This window comes from Haliotis rubra, unplaced genomic scaffold (assembly GCF_003918875.1).
Source record: "Haliotis rubra isolate DU_JTF1 unplaced genomic scaffold, ASM391887v1 Scf831, whole genome shotgun sequence".
Taxonomy (NCBI): domain Eukaryota; kingdom Metazoa; phylum Mollusca; class Gastropoda; order Lepetellida; family Haliotidae; genus Haliotis; species Haliotis rubra.
Window position 1 is genome coordinate 401,859 of NW_025767559.1, and position 22,512 is coordinate 424,370.

General features: G+C 40.1%; 1 protein-coding gene and 1 long non-coding RNA gene across 5 annotated transcripts in view; one reads left to right on the plus strand and one right to left on the minus strand.

Moving 5' to 3' along the window:
- LOC124262332 overlaps positions 1-10,785 on the minus strand; it is an 82,444-nt gene extending 71,659 nt beyond the window's left edge. The window contains exons 1-12 of one of the 3 annotated variants that reach the window (XR_006894554.1): positions 10,688-10,785; positions 10,177-10,306; positions 9,802-9,872; positions 9,477-9,576; positions 8,031-9,114; positions 7,726-7,766; positions 7,450-7,501; positions 7,139-7,224; positions 6,754-6,811; positions 6,046-6,099; positions 3,004-3,796; positions 2,002-2,947 (exon numbers count right to left, since the gene is read on the minus strand). Coding sequence is in view for 2 of the 3 variants with exons in the window: in XM_046696825.1 (XP_046552781.1) it covers positions 3,126-3,796; positions 6,046-6,099; positions 6,754-6,811; positions 7,139-7,224; positions 7,450-7,501; positions 7,726-7,766; positions 8,031-8,655 (1,587 nt within the window). In the remaining variant the exon portion in view is untranslated. Of the gene's footprint in view, positions 1-2,001; positions 2,948-2,968; positions 3,797-6,045; positions 6,100-6,753; positions 6,812-7,138; positions 7,225-7,449; positions 7,502-7,725; positions 7,767-8,030; positions 9,115-9,476; positions 9,577-9,801; positions 9,873-10,176; positions 10,307-10,687 lie in introns of those variants that run through there. The other 2 variants (XM_046696825.1, XM_046696824.1) reach the window with 2 other exon arrangements.
- LOC124262334 lies at positions 4,928-21,702 on the plus strand. 2 transcript variants are annotated; one of them, XR_006894555.1, is made up of 3 exons: positions 4,928-5,168; positions 5,498-5,606; positions 21,691-21,702. It is a non-coding gene; the product is annotated as an uncharacterized LOC124262334 (long non-coding RNA). The 2 variants fall into 2 exon arrangements; XR_006894556.1 differs by lacking the exon at positions 21,691-21,702 and adding an exon at positions 13,927-13,937 and having other exon boundaries at positions 5,498-5,598.
- Positions 21,703-22,512: the final 810 nt, after the last annotated feature.

Consider the following 22,512-nt stretch of genomic DNA (forward strand, 5'->3'; position numbering starts at 1 on the left):
ATCGCAAATCAAAAGTGCAATATTTTGTACTTGGGTTTACTTCCCAAGAAACGAAGCAGCCGGGATACCAAACCCAGTCAGAGCGGGTGGGTGTGCACTCAAGTGTAACGGCTGGTTCATTTGCAGATGCCCTCACGGCTTATTGTGTGTGTATACGAGGGACAGTCAAAAAGTAGTGAGCCTGACCTAGTAAATGATACAAATGCAGCTGTTTTTATGTTTTATTTTTCTACATATTATCTGTCAACTTCAAGCAAAATGGTTTTGCTACGTTCAAGCCTTACGATCCCCATTTTGTTTGAAATTTTATCTTGGTACCCCCCAAAAGCGCAAAATCTGCAATAAATGCACCACAAACGTCAGGTAACAAAATATGCAAGAAACATTTTGTGTGTTTGAGATGGGTAGACGTCCGCTAGAATCAAACTTAGATATTAAAGTGGATAAAAAAACAATTTGAAAGTACAGTCGCTTGTTAAAGTGATTCCCCTTTCATGTTTACTGAAACAGCTTGTTTTGGAGACACTACCCACCCCGTTCAGACGACAAATTCATAAGGACATAACTTATTCTAATGTTTTCACTTTTTCACACTTGATGCTAAAGGTTCAAAGTAAATACTGAATGGTCACACAAGTGTCAACTCTCAGTATATTGTAAACAGGGCCAGCTTGAATATCTGGACACAATGTTTTTGAAAGAATTAAAGGGGTGTGTCCTTAAAAAAACAGCCCTGTCTAAACAGAAATCAAGCAATCCAAATCTTTGAATGTTGATTATGACGGGAAATCATCCAATACTATACTAACATATTTTATAATGACATTATCTGAGGGCATACCATTATCCAAGAGGTACTACATGACAGATCGTTTTTCATTTTCTGCATTTTTTCTAGAAATATTATACCCCAATGTGTTGTGATGACTAATATCTCGTTAATCACATTACCCACATATGTGAATTTTTTTATACGACTTTGCCAATGATTCCTACAAACAACAATGGAAGCTTTTCAAACATTGGACATCGAGAATATAGTTAGGCTACGTACTTTTTGACCGACCCTCGTATATAGAGATGTTGGGTTTTGTAAATACATGCTCATTTTTTGTGTATAACATTTTGCAATCAACAGACATCATAACATGTCATGTGTTCAAGTATCACACCTGCCTGTCTGTGTAATTACATAATGTGACAGAGACCGAACTCGGGCCATAAATCAATGCGTTTTGTTTATGGTGTATAGCCTGATAGGTGTTAAGTTCAAATTGCATGTGGTCAGTGATTGAAATTGTATAATGAATATTGTCATTAGCAGACGGGCAGGCAGACACATAGGTGCCAATAAAACAGACTTTGAGTTTTGTCTGTGACAACGACATACCTATATCACAGTTAGAAATTCTGTCAACGCTAAATAATGACATTGCTTTCAAGTATCGAACTGAGAAAGTGACTCGGTAAGAAGAACGTGTGGTGAAATTGACAAATGAAATTATATAAACAGTTAAATCGGTAAGCTACTGTCATAACATATCTAAAGCTCGCGCCTGTGAAATATCAACAAAACATGAGAAAAATAGCTCACACCAAAGCCTTCACCGAATATTCACCGGACAACCCGCTTCCAAGCTCCGCGAACCTATTTCACTGTGCATGTGCTATGAGAGCAGCCCAGCTGTTGAAACCACTTCAATTCCCCCAAGCGCTGGGGGAAAGTTAGTGAATCGTTTGAACTACGATTTCGCGAGGGTTTTTTCATCGCGTTATTTTCAACTTTATAAGTTGAATTTGCATTTTTGATGATTTGTTTCGGTAAGTCCATACCGAAAGGTATCAGAATCTGCAAAGTTCTGTTTTACGTTGCATGTGACCTTTAAGTAAAATATATATGAATCACCTAATTTACATAATTCAGACAACACCAAAACCTAATCGATAAAGCAAGTATACAACAGAATTGTTCAGGTGGGCAGTTTTCTGTACAAAATCGTCAGCATTGATGCCAGTATTTATTCAAATGCATATAAAATAACATAAGCTAATACCTAGCATATCTTACACAATGAACATCAGACATGTTATCATATACATACAATAAGAAACATAGAAAGTCAAACATACATTTATCAGGTAAGTCAACAAGTCTATGTTGAATACAAACAGTTCTCTAAAGCGGGATTCTGGGGATAATTTATCCCCCTGGTTAAGTCTTGTAATTTAATGGAGGAGTAGGCAGATCTGAGTCCAACACAACGGGGATAGACAGTAGGTGTTGTATAAGGTCAACTCATGTCATACTGACCAAAAATAAAGCCTGGAATTAAAATTGGTGTGGAACTCTAAGAGTGGCACATCCATCTCTACACACCCCTTTGTTAGAGGTAGACCAAGTGTTTCACGACAGTAACTCACACACAACTTTCAACTTTCAATTTTAAACACACATATAAATGTACATCGGGATAAATTAACAAAGAAAAAAATACACATAGCAAACCCTCTGTAGGGAATATAAATTATTTCCAAACACAACAGGACTGATAGAATAAAGAAACGGACAGTTTAGTAGCTACATTTCTTTCCTAACACAAGTACCATGGCACATTTAAACTGGGACATTATATGTCCGCTTCAATCACTTTCATTTTCTAACTGAACTGACATTAACATGTCTATTTTACAGCTACAAATATTATATTTCAATCTCTAACCTCTACATATGGGTATTTAAATTATTTCTTTTCACAGGGTAGAAACAAAATATGTCAAGATATTCATGATTTGAAACAAATTTTTACTCAATCATCAACTCTGTTGTTAGTTGTGACATGTCCCAGAAAGGTGGGAAATGTTTCATAAACTGATCAGTTATCACATAATAATAATCATAACAATACTCTTGTGTGGATGTAAAACGCTTCTAGTACACAAATGAAAACTGCCATGAAGTAAACCGACATATTTCGCTAACCTTGTCACATTGTTGTACACAACATACAACACATAAACAGGTAACTTCTATGTCCGCTTCTTTCAGTTCTGTTGTATTGAATTTGTCTGTTAAAGTAGATGTGTGATATTTACAAGTTTACACTGGGTCATGTGTAGTTTATTTCTTAGGCCAGGGCTTCATTAATGAGTGATTTCTTGATGTCAGACATGAGGATCTCCTCCCCACTGACCACCTTCATGTTTACTGTGAAGTCACTGACCGCACAGACAGAAAACGCAGGGAGAAGATCCTCCTTGAACTCCACATCAACTTTCCCTAAAACAACCGACCTGTCTACGTCAATAAATCCTATTCTACCCCTTCCGACATCCAACACAACGCCATAGTGGAGGGTGGCCTGTGTGCCGGGTGAGTCAGACATTGTGTTTCTGTAACACTTCCCCTCCTTCCCCGCCAGACACACCCTGGTGCAGACACTCCCCCGGTGTGTGCGACATATCCCTACACGGACACACCAGGAGCGGCGCTGGTGACAAACATACACCCCGCTGTCTACCTGGCGCTCCTCCCCCACACCCATCTCCAGGACAGGACACCACACTCCACCCACCCTGGTGTTGGTCTCCCAGTATCGTGTTGTGTGGGGGACAGGGGTGACACTAGAGGGGGATGGAGGAAGGGGGATGGGGGTGGAGCTACACGTGCCGAACAATCTCTGTAGTCTGCCACTGTCCGTGTGTTGTGTGGCTGGCCGCGAGTTGACCAGCTCACCGTCTGTAGTAACATGGCAGTAGCGTGTGTTGACTCGACCAGCGTCCAGTTGGAGTTTAGGACCTGGAAAAATACAATTGTTATTTTATTGAGTTTAGCAACTGAATTTCCTACAATATATCATTGTATTGTTTGTTCCGTATCAGTGATTCCAAAACAGCGCATTACATGTTCGGCTGCCATTTGCGTCCGTCTGTAAATACGATACTCGTGCCCTAGATAGTTAATAATAACGACATGATACTATCCAGATGGGTATTTAAATTGTTTGTCATACATTTCTACATGCATTGATAAACAAATAAACACTGGTTTAAATATTTTTTTCACCCCGCTGAGTTTGACCTAGTTTGTTGTGACGGCGGTCAGAAATAGACACTACTGCTGCTTAATTATGGGAATATTTCAACATCATTTCACTATAAATTTATAACCATAGGTATTCTAAACTCAGATCACACAAAATAGTAAAGAATGAGACAGACAAAAGTGCTGTTTGCCGATATTTTTACATTTAAGTGTTCAACAGACAGAACGTGAACCGGTAACTTCTACGTCCGCTTCAATCACTGAACACAGTTTCACGACACTCGCTGTGTGGGGAAGGTAATTGTCCGGTCGTGTGTGTTGATTAAAATACGTATTTGTGAATGGTATGGATAATAAACGATTTAATTAAATATATATAAATACTGCAGCATAGCAATAATCAATGCATGTTAAGTTAAACACACATATACATATTTAACCCTGCAGACTAAAGAACACAGCAGATTCAAAATTGATCAATTTTGGGGGCGTTTGTCCGTAAGAGTTGAATTGAAACAATTTCAGACAAGGTCAGTATATAACCATTTCCAATCTATTTACTGGTTCTACAGTTCTCTTATAACATCATATACTAAAGCAGCATGTTTTGGCACAATTTATCCTTCTTTGGATCACTGAAACTACTGATTTTGAAAATAACGCAAATGGTTAAAACAAATGATGCACATTCACATCTGTTGGGTGGTGGCTGGTTGGTTTGTTGCTTAACGCCGCACTCGGCAATATTCCAGCTCTATGGCGGTCTTAAAATATTCGAGTCTGGACTAGACACTCCAGTGATGAACAGCATGAGCATCGATCTACACAACTGGGATACGACGACATGTGTCAACGACGTCAGCGAGCCTGACCACCCCATTCCGTCAGCCGCCCCTTACGACAAGCATAGATTACCGAAGACCAATTCAAAGCCGGATCTTCACAGGTGTAGGGCGGTGGTGCAGACGAGTAAATGCGTGAAGAGTTCCTCGCCAAGGCGGTGGCCGGACCACCAGATTCAAACTGCTGAAATCCGGATCTTCACCAGCTAGGGTAGGAAAGGCTCGCTGATGCTTTGCAAGGAGTGTTAAGGGTCAGTCATGTAACTCTTGCATCCAACAGTGAGGTGAGGTGAGGTGAGGTGAAATTGGGTTTAACGTCGTGCTTGAGAATATTTCTGCCTCATATGACGACGTGCATGCGTGTATGTGTATGTGCGGCTGCTTGTACTCAGCCCAGACTGAAGCTGGTTTTATAGTGCTAGCCCACTGAGATACCATGCCGCAGTGAAGCATGAATACCCCACTCAGACACATTATACTGACTCCGAGCCGACCAGTCCTTGATGTACCCATTAATGCCGAGCAACAAGCTATATTTTAACGTCTTTGGGACGCGGTCGGGGATCAACGAAGTACCATATTTTGTCTTGAGGCGGTCGCATCCAACAGTGAGTGAAAAGGGCACATCCACAAGAAATCTATCTGGGGCAGAATCTAAATATATTTCATTCAAAATGTTTGAGAAAGAGTGATTATAATCCCATCACAAAAAACGTAACATTGTTCTACACGATAATTATAACAGACAAAGGGACAGTATTAATGTGCCTGGATATGAGCGCCATAGAAGCGAACGATAACTATTATTCTATTATTATTACAATGTTAAAAGGTCATCATTTCTCCTGGCTTCATCGGATTTTGTGAGATTTAACTCGTTATAGGCCTTCATTTGGCGATTAACCAGTCCGCGATGTCCCAAAATATATAAGTGATAATTATGATTATGATATAACAAATGTGATATCGGATATATCATGACCTTTTTCGAATGAGTTATCTATCATCATGAAAACCCCAAAGAAAATTATGTCTGATATTGGATTGAGTGAAGTGCACGAAACTACATGATGCGTCATTAATGAAGTTGGGTTTCGAGCTACACTCTCCAACAGAGGTCTGTATTTCATAGTATACTCATGCTGATTGACATTTACTTACAGATGATGAAATTAACACTGCGGTCCTGTCTTATGACGTGCAATGTGGCATAGCCTGTTAAAGAAGAGGTTAGAACATCACAATGGCACATTTGTTTCTGAACATAGATGAGATATGAAGTAATTGTTACATGATATCTCGTCAGTGGGTTGTGGTTCAACCGCATTTACATATTTTAAGTCATACCATGGAGTGTCGAGGTGATGTGGGTATGCCACAAGTTGATGGAAGTCAGATAATTGTTGTAACATCAACAACAGTGTGATACACAGGCTTGAATCGTCAACTTGAATGAACTAAACACTTCAAGCATGCAGTTGTTGAAAACGCTATTTTCGTTTTAAGCTGATACACGTTTCACAGCCATGTGTAATTAGGTTTTGGAACATGAAGAATGCCTGTTTTCTTGATTTCGTGACAAAATGTGAAATTCCATGTTATCCAAGTCTAAATTAAACAACAGTTACTAAACTGCATCATGAATTTGTGGTTTTGTAGGTATGAATATTTATCGAATAACTAGTTCTGTTATGGGAACTCAATTGAAATGTAAAACGCGATCGTGTCTGCTGAAAGAGATTTCATTGGGTCCCCAAGACAAAATGTTATGAACGGCTTGATGAAGATCAATGAGGATACCTGTTCGCGAACAGAGACAGCGAGGTCATGTCCTACTGGTAGAACGAAAATAAACCAGATTGTACATACCTTGCAACGTAATACCACGTGGAATTGTCTCACCGGGGATGAATGCTCCGGTTATGAGCTGAAAGTAAAGGTGTACACTACTCATTGCATTAATGCAGAAAACTGTCTGTGTATAACCTTATTCGGTTGACTTTCATCCATATCATGTACAATAAATTTCGAGAATGCATATTCATACATTATTGAAGGTGTTTGTGAGTTAGCCAGGTTCCTGTCAAATATACTTGTGACTGAGATTGGGAGTTATGACCTAACTACCTACATGTTACGAGGACATGCACTCATTTGAAATGATGGAATGACCTCTCAATCCACCGTGACGTCCCTTGCGACAAGAAGTGAGTACTGATGAAACCCAGAATCCTCATAGGAATATTGGACGTACATTTGTGACAATGCCATGCACTTCTTGTGATGTTAGCTGTTCAGGTTCCTGTGATCTCGCCATTCTGCTGTCTGATCCTTTGAGTTCTGTTCACAGAAGAAAAAATATGTTTGTATTGTATTTGATACAAGGATGTGATTGTTGGTGTTTATAGAAGATTACGTCAATAAAACGTAACATTAGGTCTGTAGAAAACACATTTACATTTTCAGTTAATGTTGATTTAAGCACTTGGTTATTATATACTGTAAGGTTTGAAAGTTGTTTGTGTTATTTGCTGTGTAGTCCTCCACCATGGTGTCGCAATGTACCTGGGATGCGATGTATCATCTGTTGAAGCTGTTGCCACCGCCCTTCATGCATCTGAAACAACAACAACAACACTTGCAACAACAAATCAGTTATTGAGCACAATATGTGTGTGTACATATATGCATCTGTCTATCCAGCAACCACAAATACATACACAAACTCACGCACACACACACAGTTGGACGCGTGCAGGCACATGCGCGCACACATATATACAAGCATGCATAAATGTGCGGATTATTGAAGACTATATTTACTGTATCATGGCATCATACCGTGATGGTTTCTCGTTCTCTCCTTATCGTCGCCAGCAGATCTGAAATAGAATACAGACCAGATAAATTTAAAACGACATCGATAATTAATTGTCACTTTACAACTTATATTCACAATAAAATCATTTGAAAGTATTATATTTCTTTGCATACGTGAAACATAAATATAGTTGAGTAAGAAGTATTCTGTTTTATGTAAAACTATTCAAATTGAATGAATCATAAACGCAAAGGTCCAATTCAGTTAGTCAAACGATACAAGGGTGCATATCCGTTAGTACTATCTTGTCTTGATTTATAATCACCTTGTGAAGTAGGTTGAGAATCTGGAATATGATCCATGTTGAGACTGGAGGCGAGACCACCAAATGTGTCGATAAGTTCCTCCAGAGCTCTCTGGCCTTGAAAGGAAAGAAGGATTCTCGTGTCTTGTGTGTCATCTTCTGGAAGTTCCAGCTTCTGATTTTCATCACATTTCGTCTGCAGTACATCGGTGAGAGTAATGAGCTCCTCTCGTCTTGTAGATTCAAGTGTTCTCTGGGTGTAGTCTATCGCCGATACTATTGAAGTATGGACGCCATGTAAAGTGTCAAGTTTCTCTTGAACCATTACAAAAGGGGCCTGTAGACTCATTAGAATCTCCTTCATCAGTTGTCTCTGTCGACGAAGGAACCTTACAGCAACACTAGTGCAAACTGTAGCGGCATCTTCTTGCAGCTTTCTCTGAGTATTACCCAGTTCATTTTGGTGTCTGGTGACACTTCCCATTCTGCCAGTGACATCTTTCAGTTTAAGTTGTTGCTTCTGCACTTGTTCCTCCAGCTGATCCTTTGCAGCGTCATAGGCCTGATAAAAAATCTTCATTCTGGTGCATCTCGTGGGCCCCATGTTTACATATAAGACAGATTGCCTTCTTACACGTGTGGTCATATAGCTGCAGTTTGTTGTCAGGGTGGTCTCTGCAGTTACGGTCCTTCAGCCACTGATTCATAGGGATATTCTCGGCCTGGTTGATCTCAGTTACTCTGTGATTTCGATTCCGTTTCGGCGTGTCGTGGTGTTTATGGCAGTCAGAGCAGAGCTTCTCATCACACTCGTGACAGTACACCACAGCCTTAGCATCATGATTCCCTTCGATGTAGCTGCATTTCATCTCACCATCAGCGTTGACTTTATAGGCAGCTTCATTGCGTCTGACATGATCTACTGTTGTCTGCTCCATGGTGAACTCACGACCACAGGAAGGACAGTGTATGCAGTTCTCTTCGGCCTGTGTAGCTTGGTGATCAAGGCATGGCTTGCATGCAGAATGAAGGCATGGAAGAAGACGAAGCTGACTCTCATCACAACAGGACTGAGTTGAAAATTGGCACATTCCCTCCTCAGAATCTGATGACAGAAAAGTAACACAACATAGGTAAAATTCAATGGACCGGATATAGGGTTAGGTATTGAAGCTTGTGTTAATATTTAAGATAACTGTTTAGTTTGAAAGACAGATTGTCCCTCCACCCACTGTGCATGGCTTGCAGGCAGAATGAAGGCATGGAAGAAGACAAAGCTGACTCTCATTACAACAGGACTGAGTTGAAAACTGGCACACTGTTTCAGTTGAATCTAACAACATAAAAATGACACCAAAGTTGAGTTAAACTAAACCTAATTAAAAGAAATATATTTATACATATCCACTCGCTCTTTTGTAATTAGTGTTACATATACATGACGGATTGTTCATCTGCTTAATGTACCTCCATGTTGGACTTGCTCTGTATTGTCCACCCAGTCTGGAGAGTGTGACCTTGGATCACCCACTAGAGCATCGTATGCCTCCTGTTTTTCTTGTAGTCTCTGTAACGACATTTACCACTTCATCTATTGATCATATGTGTTCCTTTTCGTTTAATTTCAGAAGATGTTTCTCAGTTTTAATGTATAAAAAAATCCATTCTCACCCTTTCTTCCTTCACCCATGTTTCAATATTAATCACCAGAACATCAACATGTCATGATGTGACAGGTGCCAGTTTGTTTCTATTTCGTATGCGCTGCAAGTCATTTCTTTCAAATACTCACCTTGTACACTTTCTCACATTCTTCTTTACTCTGTTGTAAATCCGCATCGGTCTTGGATAATTCTGTTTTTACTGGCAAGAGACAATTGCAGAAATAATAAATCACGACTTCACCAAGCTAGCTTATTGACAGTAAATATCTCTCTCTCTCTCTCTCTCTCTCTCTCTCTCTCTCTCTCTCTCTCTCTCTCTCTCTCTCCTCTCTCTCTCTCTCAACAGTTGAGAATAAGTATCAAATATATCCCTCTCTCTCTCTCTCTATGATGCTGCACTCACACACCGACGCACACACAAAGAGACATATCCATAGGCAGTGTACGCGTTATAATTCCAAGTACCCACTATAATTCACTATATGTGACAATTGTCAGCTTACGAGCTTCAACTTCATCATTGTGCTTTTCAGTCTGCGATATGTGTTCAGCTCTTTCCTTTTTAATTGTTCCCTTCAGCTCAGCGTGGGCCTTGTCTTTTTGCTTAATTTGTAGCTGAAGTCTTTCTATTTCCTGAAAACACACGTTAATGACTCGTAAACACGGTCAGTCAGTGTGTCATGCGAAAAGAAATGAAAAGACGCTTTATATAGAAATAACTGCCATGGAGAGAATTGACCACATGGGATGAATAGGGTCTGACGAACAGTTTGAAGCAACAGTCCATCCTTCCATATGCAAATGTGTTACGTCACACGAGGTGTTCAGACTGTCACGAGTTAATTTGTACACCTTGTGGACTGATGTCACCTGACACACTCACCAAGGTATGACCACTAAACATGAATGACCTTCCAAATTTGAAGTATTAAAATCTGGATATTAAAAATGCTTTGTCTACTTGCCTTGTTATGTGATAAGCTGACAAGGATGTTCTGCATTTTACAAACTCACAGTGTGGAGTGCTGCAATTTGTCTCTCTTTTCCATCAAGTTCCCCTTTGTGCTGAGCCTCGAGCTTGTCCTTGTTCACATAGATAAGATCTGAGTGACCTGAAATGTATGATATTCATGGCGTCCCATCATGTCGTACAATCTTGAAGACTTATAGTTACACAGGCACTGCAGCTGTCAGGAAAGGTAGTCATCACAAGTCGTCCATGAAACAAGTACGATGTTAAAGCCTAAGTGTGCACAAAGAAATCGCCTTGTTTTCATATCGGAATTTAAGAATCGGGCAATATCAGTGATTGAAAATATAAGCTCAATTTTGTCACACTGAAAGTAGAACACACATTAAAAGCCTTGAAATGTTATGACATCATGGGGTCGCTGCTTTCCGAGCTAAACAGGTGAGTGCTATCCCCCCTTAGACTATGACATAACTGACTGTCTAGTCACAAAGCATTACCCCAGTAAAAAGCGCTGCCGTAAGTCGTTCATAAACAAGCCTTTTGTTTACTATGTTAAGTGTTTACATATAGATATACACGTGTGTGAGAGTGGTGTGTGTTTGTGTTTCAGTCACACGAAACCTTTACACATGCAAACCTTCTTCAGTTGAAGTAGCATCAAGTTTTGTCTTGATATGTGGCTGTGACTTCTCAAGGGCAGCACACAATGCCTTGTACCCTTCGACTCCTTTTTTTCCTCAGAGTGTCGAGGAACACCTGGCATTTCTCTCGTCCAGAATCTCTACACCTTTCATAGTCCTCCCATGTGAAGATACGTTCCGCATACAAGGCGTTAAGCACATGGTCGACCTGAAGTTCCTCCTTCAGAAACACATGATTCTTCTGCAGGATAATGGCGTGGGCCATGTCCAACCTGTGATGACGTCTGTGGTTCTCTCTGGGAAGGGAAAGTGGCACATATAACATTGTACATTGTGCTATCTTCCATCTTTACTGTGTTTGTCCTTTGGGGATGAATCACAACCATGCCATTAAAACTTCACAGAAGCATAATCCCGTTTCATTCAGCACAAACAATCGGGGCAAAGGTGCGATGTTGCTACAGCATTTCTGATGCTCAACAGCTGAGAATAAGTATCAAATATGTCCAATGGTGAAACAGTAGTAGAATGTCAGAGATAAGAGACACACAACATGTCAAACACGTACGTTCGAAATATGAACGTGTAAACATATAACGTTGAAAATATGATACTGCACTTAACCACAAGGTATATTCTACCCGACTAAAGGTACTTTTTATAGGTAATGTTGGTCATGTATTGTGCTCCACCATGCATGAAATGCGCTGATGGAAAGCAGTCTGACGACTTATCATGTGATCTTTGACTGATGACTATTCTTTTTCCAATATATTAATGTTCAAACATAAGGCATTTAGAATCCGCCAGGCAGGACGTCTGGCGCATTGGGCATATCAAATACACATTGCCAAGTGAGCACTTGGAGTACACACTGTCAACCGAGGACTTAAAGTACATAACGCCGACTTTATTTACACACAAGTCCCAAACAATCATCAAATGAAGGGTCAAGGCTAGCAACTTAATTCAAATATATATGATCTTTGACTGATGACTATTCTTTTTTCCAATATAATAATGTGCAAACACAAGGTATTTAGAATCCGTCCTGCAGGACGTCTGGCTTCAGTCAGTACTTATTTTGTAATTGGTTTTGAACCAAATAATCAAATAAAACAGCCCACACCATACACAGCATTCACGTAATGTATCAGACAATACATTAAAACTTCGATACTACCAGTTACTTGTGTCTTGCAGACAAAATGTCATCTAAATCCAACTTGCTTGTCTACGTCAGTCGTGAAAACACAGGCCTGAAACAAGGCATCCAGCACAGGGTCCACCTGGAGGTTCATCTTAAGAAATGTATGATTTATTTGTACGACAACATCATAGGGTATACCCTCCTGCGATTCAAGGTGCATGTGGTTACTCTTTGAAATGAAAGCGACCCACAAATAATAACAGGCATAAACGGTGTTCCACATTTATCATGTGTTTAGATCAATCACAATAATGTCGATAAGGTATCGAAACTTCAAAGATCATTTGGCCAACCTCGAACAAGTAGTGTAATGGGTGTACATGTAAGCAAAGATTCATATCCTCTGGTCGTTTTATACTTAAGAGAGATCACCTTCAATGACACATGAAGTCTTATCTTCCTGTCCCGTTCATTATTCGTCCCTTAATACACAAGAAAACATACAACGAACTGAACAGACATTATGAGCAATTATTCCATTTTTTCCCTGAAACACTAGCTGAAACAAACAAACTTCATGAAAACAGTTCACTTGAATAGTCTCACCCAATACGCTTGACTCAGCCTTGATATGGTTGAAGAATTCAGCAGCAATAGCCAGCCAGATGTGGCCGTCACCATGATCAATAGTGAAACAGTTGAGAAACGTCAGCGACTAGAGACATGCAACATATCGAACACGTCGATTCAAATTACGGTTGTAAACATGTGATAGTGCACTTAACAAGTCATATCAGACCTGACTAAAGGTTCCTTTTTGGTAGATCACTGTTGGGTGGTAAAGCATAAGCATGATTGTTTTTAAAACAATCTTACTTGCGGCTCTTTGTTTAGTTAGAACCAGTATAAAGTGATATTCGATGCTGCTGGACCTACAGTCACAAGCATTACTTTGTGGGGAAAACAATATACAATTTGCAACAGAAAACGATATCAGATGGCAGAACGATACAAGATTATCAACGTGATCTGCTTGAAGGTGACTTTAAGAGATAATAAGAATAGTTTTAACTATTTCGGCCACCTATGGAATTATTGCTCAAAGATGCACTTGGATTGAGTTACTATTGTTTGTAAAGCATGCTATCAATGTCAAGATTTGGATGCCTAAAACTACGAAGAAGTCTGTCAATTCGAGCACAATAACCGGTTCAGACACTACAAGCAGATACTTCCGAACAATGGCAAAAAGGCTGAAGTGGGTAGCTTCAACAACTTTCTGTTTCAATAGTGTTCATTTTCACAAATGTCGCATTGTGCCGAGGTAAACATCTGCTAAAAGGCTTGTGTAGTTTTCTTTCATGCTATATTTTTATCGTGTTGATCTTTGCGCATATTTCTATTCGCATACATAGCACTACATGTCAGATCATATAATAAAGCTCACGATCGTACGGTAAACATAAAACAGATGCATCAGTACATGGAGAAACATTGGTGAACAGAGAAAGGTCCACAAGTCACATTGATAGAAACACATGAAGTGAATTTACGCAAGCAAGACCTACCTATTTTGTGTTCGTTGTCTGGTATCTAGTGACTGATTATCAGTCACGTCGAGACACCTTCAGCCACCTAACTCCGGACCACCACAGACGCTGCCCCTCGGTGTGTCTTCTGCACCTTTTCTATGAAGCAGGAATTACTACATGTGTATGTTAATTCGGGGACACGCCTTCAGATATAAATATATACATGTTACGTGATAACGAACAATACCTATCTTTCCAAGGATATTGATTTATGCACGGAAAGTAAAAGTGGACAATGTTATAGCTGTATGGGGTCACGCTGACCCCGACCACATGCTAACAACCAATAGTTTAATCGTTACTACTATGAATGTGTATAAATGTTTCCGTACAATGTTGGTCTTATGGAACAATGTCACACTGTGGCTGGCCAACCCGCAGTCTCACGTTACCTATTGAAATACTTTAAAGCTCCTGTCCCCATGAATGGGGTATGGAAGCCCACATCATAAAAACAACATGCTATTCTTTCACCGTTTATAACCGCAGTTTATTTGTGTATTCAATATATCTAGCTAACATTGCGTACAATCACTAGCAGCTGAAGGGGTGGTGTAAATCCTGCTAGGGAAGTCCCCTCTGTCCCTAGTATGGTGGCCTAACTTTGGTTGCTAGCGATCTCTAGACCTTTCTAATACAGTGTTCCTCATTATTAATAGTTTAAATGTTTTACATACTCACACACTAGCTTTATGACAGCGATGACAGATTTTGTAGAGTATGCTTATATTCATTCTTACTTTATGAATTTCTGTCGTCACGATGTCGCTGAAACGTCGCAAATGTGACATAAAATTTTAACTCACTCACTCACTCTTTTGTGTCCATTGTGTGACTGAAGAAGACAAATTGAAATCCTTGCAACAGGTTTTCTGGGAGATATAAGATTCTGTCATCTTCATCCTGATAACATATTTCGTATCAGGTCAACAACACGCGTGACTGGCATTCAGTTTGAAACACTGTCACCTGGTGTACAATTTCTACTAAATATCAAAGAAGCTATCCTACTTGTCAACGGCCAATCCCAGTTTACAACCATTTTAGGCCAGCCTGGTAGCCGGCACTGTCGGTGTTGTTCGCTCCAACAGGTAGGATTAATAAGTTAATAGAAACGTCACACAAAATATACAAAGGTTGTGAGTGAACGAATTAATTCAAATTAATTGCAACATTTCAGATCTGTAGCAGTGATACCCGATCTGACCAAATTAAGTCTTACAGGTGACCCAACCCGTTGAGGAGACAGCCAGAGACACAATCAGAGCCTTCTCACATACTTACCAGGCATAATAAGTCTGCATTTTACATTGCACTAGTGTAACAAGTGACAGGCCCTTGAAAAGATGCGGTATCAAAAGTCAGTTCATAACATAACAAGGGCATCTGATCTTATAAAGCGTGAAAACTGAATGTTAGGGCGTACTGTAGACTGACCTACTACGTCATGTATGTAAGTGTGTACTGTAGACTGACCCACTACATCATCTATAAAAAGTATGTACTGTAGACTGACCAACTACGTCATGCATGTAATTGTGTACTGTAGACTGACCCAGCACGTCATGTATGTAAGTGTGTACTGTAGACTGACCCACTACCTCATGTATGTAAGTATGTACTGTAGACTGACCCAGCACGTCATGCATGTAAGTGTGTACTGTAGACTGACCCACTACGTCATGTATGTAAGTGTGTACTGTAGACTGACCCACTACGTCATGTATGTAAGTATGTACTGTAGACTGACCCACTTCGTCATGTATGTAAGTGTGTACTGTAGACTGACCCACTACGTCATGTATGTAAGTGTGTACTGTAGACTGACCCACTACGTCATGTATGTAAGTGTGTACTGTAGACTGACCCACTACGTCATGTATGTAAGTGTGTACTGTAGACTGACCTACTACGTTATGTATGTAAGTGTGTACTGTAGACTGACTCACTACGTCATGTATGTAATTGTGTACTGTAGACTGACCCACTACGTCCTATATGTAAGTATGTACTGTAGACTGACCCACTACATCATGTCTGTAAGTGTGTACTGTAGACTGGCCCACTGTGTCATGTATGTAAGTCTATACTGTAGACTGACCGACTACGTCCTATATGTAAGTATGTACTGTAGACTGACCCAGTACGTCATATATGTAAGTATGTACTGTAGACTGACACACTACGTCATGTATGTAAGTGTGTACTGTAGACTGACCTACTACGTCATGTATGTAAGTGTGTACTGTAGACTGACCCAGCCATCATGTATGTAAGTGTGTACTGTAGACTGACCCACTACGTCATGTATGTAAGTGTGTACTGTAGACTGACCCACTACGTCCTATATGTAAGTATGTACTGTAGACTGACCCACTACATCATGTCTGTAAGTGTGTACTGTAGACTGGCCTACTGTGTCATGTATGTAAGTATATACTGTAGACTGACTGACTACGTCCTATATGTAAGTATGTACTGTAGACTGACCCAGTACGTCATATATGTAAGTATGTACTGTAGACTGACCCAATACGTCCTATATGTAAGTATGTACTGTAGACTGACCCACTACGTCATGTATGTAAGTATGTACTGTAGACTGACCCACTACATCCTATATGTAAGTATTTACTGTAAACTGACCAACTACGTCATGTATGCAACGTGACCTGTAGACTGAACCACTACGTCATGTATGTAAGTGTGTACTGTAGACTGACCCCACTATGTCATGTATATAAGTGTGTACTGTAGACTGACCCACTGCGTCATGTATGTAAGTGTGTACTGTAGACTGACCCACTACGTCCTATATGTAAGTATGTACTGGAGACTGACCCATTACGTCCTATATGTAAGTGTTTACTCTTGACTGACCTTCAGTAGTATACACAATAGCGGAATGGGACCAGGCCCTCCCCAAGATTGAGGCCTTGGTCCGGCCCTGATCCCGTTCCGCTAAACTGTCCCGTTAAACTGACATGCAGCTAATAAGTCCCGATAGCGCAATCTGTTGAGGTGCTCACTTATGATGTGTAGTTTGCTCAACTATGCATTTGTGAGTTCGTATCCCACCATTGCCTCAGTGGGTTCCTTTCAACTGTCGTTTGTATCATTGGTGGTAGCAAGGAATCAGGATCACATCAGCTGCGCTAAGTTGACTGGGGGCACTCTCGTGGTGAGAGAAAGGTAGCCGACACATAAGTCCCCTATGGAGAAGTGGCGCAACCTCCATTTTTTCTACTTCACCCTAGGGGAATTGTGGCTACCGGGGACGTTTTGCTATTTTTATTCTTTTTTAAACCTTTCTTTTTTAACCTTTTACATCTGTCTTAGGTGAGTGACCAGCAAATATTATGGTCATAATTTTTACACTGTTAACATCATCAAGGGTGTTCATTCAGCCTCAGCTGTGATGTCTGCGAAACAATATATCGTGAATCTTCTCCGATAATAATTTGTTTGGTTGTGAGGAAGGATTCTTGGACCTGTTGCCCCCCTTGTTCCACGAACTTTTTTTTCTCGTCTTCGCTGAATTCGGGGATTTTACGAGACTTGGTTCGAATCTCTTGTTTCATTCTGTGGTATTTGGGGAGTTCCGAGAGCACCAAACTTAACTCTTCCTCGAATATTTTACTGTCGGTGAGCGCAGTGGAAACGTGATCTTCTATGGTGTTGAGCTTCGCTTTGGCTAGAACTCTAATTTCGTCGTGTTTCAACGCTTTACGTTGCAGTCTGCAAGATTCATACTTAAGCGCCAATCCCGCCAAGCCTACCACTCCTGACGTTTTTTCGATGTCCAGCACCACGGGCGTGGCCGCTATGGTGGATAGCAAGCCAACTCCCGCTGTGCCTAATCCCATGCCTGTTGCCACCATGGCGGTGTCGACGCCGTCCACGTAACTGACGGCCCTGTGATATTTTTTATGCAACGCTCTAGCGCAACACAATCTTGTTCTAGCTGTCGTTTGATTTCACATAACTGTTGCAAACGAAATCCGTTTTCACCACTTCATCCAGGACCGGGTACAGTCCCATTCTCTGTGTGTGTGCATATACTCTCTTACAAAATAGTGTTTAATTGGTCCTCAGTCAATGTTTGATGAATATACTTTAAGCTGATGAGGTATGAGTGTTCGTATACAAATACGATCTGGAGGTTAATGAAATCCTTTTGAAAAATCGTAATATCTAGGTTTGCGGTGGGGGCTCTTCCTAGTTGTATGCAAATAAAGCATTCTTCAAAGAGTAGTGTTATGATCTTGAGGGGAGTTTTGGTCCAATTCGTTAATTCAAGCGAAAATGAATTGATTACCAACAACCGCATAATACTGTAACTGGGTTTGTCCCCAACGACTTCAAGTACTGTCCCGCGAAAAAATCAATCTTGACGGACCTGATCCTTGAACTGATACATTCTGGGGTGAAAGTATCATAGTATGAAACGCACACATGCACTCACGCACACACACACACACACACACATTCACGCACGCTCACGTACACACACATTCACATACGCACACGCACAAACGCAAACACTCACGCAAACCTTCGTCAGTCCAGGCATCGTTGACCTGAAAAAAACACTTTTGCAAGATTATTCATTTCAATATGTTTAAGTGCACCCACGTAACGTGCAACGACTAACGTCACTTAGACACAAATTACATGCAGTTATCTTCTGGACGCAACAGTTCTGAAAGCTCAATTTAGCAGATATATACTGTTGAAGATTATAATCAGTCTTGTACACTTCTGCACTCAGAGTCAAACCACGGTAGTTGTTTTTTTTTCGTGATACGCTTCCTCCATATCAGGTACCTTACAATAACAGAACATAATGCTATCTGATAATTTCTTAACAGTAATATTTACATTATCCCCCAACAGGGGTAAAAAATCTGTTAAGATTTGTGTTCTCACAGTGTTTTGTCATATGTTCTACAGCAACAGACGTATTGATACCGGTCAGTGGGGCATATGATCTGATTCTGGCATTGGCATTCCGTCCATGTCTTTAACATTGACAGATACTTCACTTGAGATGACAAAATAATCTATAACACAACAGCTGTTTGTGAAAGAAATATGTAGTTACTGGGTGTATCGGTCACAGCATGACCATGTACAATGTGTACATTAAGTTGCTTACAGATTTCAAGTATAAGAACTAGTGGGTAACAGATATAGATCTGAAACTAGTACACAAAAACAAAAACACTTGAAAAAAGTCCACATTTACAAGCTTGGAAATGTCTTGGAAAGATGATGTTTCCAAGATATTTCCAATTTTGGGAAATATGAGATTTCCAAAAATTTCCAATTTTGGAAATGTCCACAAGGGGAGATAACTGGTGGGTGATGGTAAATGATTGTTCTTTGCACGCCCCAAGACCTAATCCCCTGTCAATTGATGATGAGCGGGTCAAGGCAGTTAAGATTCACCAATTAACAAGACGTACTGCCATGTTAATTAATGAGTCAGAGAAGTCAGTTATGACGGCCCCTGGAAGAAAAAAACAAGTTTATTGCATATAGCAATAGTAAATATACGAATGTGAGTTATTTGAAAATATGCTGACATTCTTAATTTTACTAATATTGCATATAACATCATATGCATACACAATATGGTATGTATACAAATATACCTAAATGAATATGAAGTGTATAGTTTGTTTCATAATCACATTCACAATACCACCAGATGGAGCAGTTTTATAACCCCATGCCTGGATCATGTTATATTTGATTACTTTTAATGACTAAGTTGACTAATCCTTATGAACTGTGTTCTGTGTGGTCGGCTAGTGAGCTTGGTGGTGAGTGGGTACTGAACTCCACTTACTTTAACAGACTATAATTGTGCAGGCACTGGACTATTAACCCTAATCCGCTTATAGCCAATTAAAGTGTAGGCAAAAAGAGAATGCACCCAAGTTTCTATGCCTCTCAAAGAAGCCTGTGGAAGTAGGTTACATCTTTGAAGGGCATTTAGAAGTGGAATGCATAACAAAAGCAAGATTTATGGATGTCAACTTCTGTATTGTGACTTGATTTTCACCTGATGAAGGAGTCAGCATACGCTTCGAAACGTCGTGTTATTATACATAAAGAGTTGGCATCCGTAAATCTTGCTTTTACTTATTAAAAAGGTAAGTTATTTAGATCTGCTGAGCTGTAGGTTTGTTAAACATGTCGCGATGTGATTATCGCTCTAACACACCTGAGAGATTCGTCAACAGTGTAGTATGCAAAGGGGGTGAAAGATGCATTGTATTGAATTTGGTTGGTTGCATATTGTTTTGTGTTGAGCTGTCAGTTTGTATGAATGTGTGAATGAGGAACCTCGCATAATTATGACATTGAAATCAGACTGAAATTAACATGATTCCAAGGTCAATGTCGCAATTTTGGTGAAATGGTAGTACATGTATACGGAAGTTTGTTTCAGATTTTTTAATAATCCCTTCTTTTATGCAGATAAAAATATTTCAAATTAACGAATAATACCATGCTTCTCTCAGAAGGAGGAAAGATAATTTATGCAGTATTTCTGATCAAATTAGATATTTCTTTTTCGTCCGAACAGAACTCACAAATTACGTATGTTTTGTGTGAATGTGTGTGCATACATTCGGATATAACATCTTTCTTGATACGTATTAAAATCAAATGACTATATTGGCTGGAACACTTAAAGAACGAAAATAATTTCACACTTTTAACATCGGAGTGGATGTGTATATCCCCAATCCACTCCGGTGTTACAAATGTCAGCAATTTGGACACGGGTCAAAATCATGCCGTAACACTGTTGTATGTCACCGTTGTGGTGATCACCATGACGGCTCTGACTGTGACAAAAATTACAAGTGTGGTAACTGTGATGGTGCACATCCTGCTTCATCAAGATCCTGCCCTGTTTTTCAACGAGAATCTAAAATTATGAAACTAAAATGTGAAAAACATATTTCATACCTTGAGGCCAAAAAACTGTTAACAACTGAAACTTCACCTCCGTCAAATGTCAGCTATGCTGCTGCGGTCAGTCGCCTAGTTGCAACGTCTTCCATTTCATGTCAAACTTACTTGACTTGGATAAAATCAACCCAGCCTACCCTTACAGCTTCAGCTTCAGCTCGTGAATCTTCTCCGGTAGTTACACACTCTACTTCTGGATCCCAAACAGACATTCAGACCGAAACAACATCTCAAAACGTCAGCTTCAAAACCAGACATAGATAAAATTAAGAAGAAGAAAGGAAAGAAAATCAACAAAGACAAAGCTCCTACTGTCCCTTTACCTTTGCAGGTTCCTTTAGAGAACCCATTTGGACCTCTGGACATGGAGGTGACACTGTCCTCTCAGGACAGGCAGAGGAGCTACTCCTCCTCGCATTCCCGAGGAAGATCCCCTATAGAGGCACCATGAATCAATTGTCCACGATAATGCAATGGAATTGCAGAGGACTCAAAAATAACTTCAACGAGATACAGTTATTATTACAAGATTTCCAACCGTCAGCAATATGTCTCAAGAGACATATCTCAAAGATATCGATATTTTTAATCAAAGACGATACAGTGATTACCACTCCTTCTCTCCTCCAGGAGATAAAGCTACAGGAGGTGCTTCCATTTTGGTGCGGCAGGGTGTCATACATAGCCCTGTCCCACTTGCGACGAATCTTCAAACTATAGCTGTTCGACTTACTCTGCACATTGCATTGACTCTGTGCAGTTTGTATATACCTCCGTCGTCTAATGTTCGAAAATCAGATCTTCAGAGTCTGTACGATCAGCTTCCAAGGCCTTGCATTATCATGGGTGATCTGAACGGACACAACCCACTTTGGGGAAGTGTCCATACTACTAATAAAGGTAAAATCATCGAGGAATTCATTTCTGACAATAATTTATGCATCTGCAATGACGATTCAGCCACTTATTTACATCCAGCTACGGGAACATATTCTTCCCTGGATCTATCACTTGTTGACTCAATTTTATATAATGAATTTGAATGGATGGTCCATGATGACCTATGTGGGAGTGATCACTTCCCCACCATTCTCAAAACAATAAGCCCTGGAGATGATCCACCTTTATCCAGGAGGAACTTTGCCAGGGCTGATTGGTCATTATATAAAACACTATGGAACATGCAGTTGTTATTAATACATGCCAAGGATGAAAAAATGCAAAAAAAAATATTCGAAAACTTTAAATTTACACTCGCTCGCCCATGGGCAGGCCCATGGGCCACTGTTCGCCCATGGGCAGGCCCATCGGCGAGCGAGTTGAAATTGACAGTTTTCGAAACATTTTTTTTTCATTTTTTCATCCTTGGCATGTATTTATGACTTTTGTGAGTCCAGAATTAAATTGTGACGTGTTATACGTAGATTGTATTACAGGTAGCCAACGCCGTAGCGTGGGTGGTTTACCGTTAATGAAAGACAGCGATCGAGAAT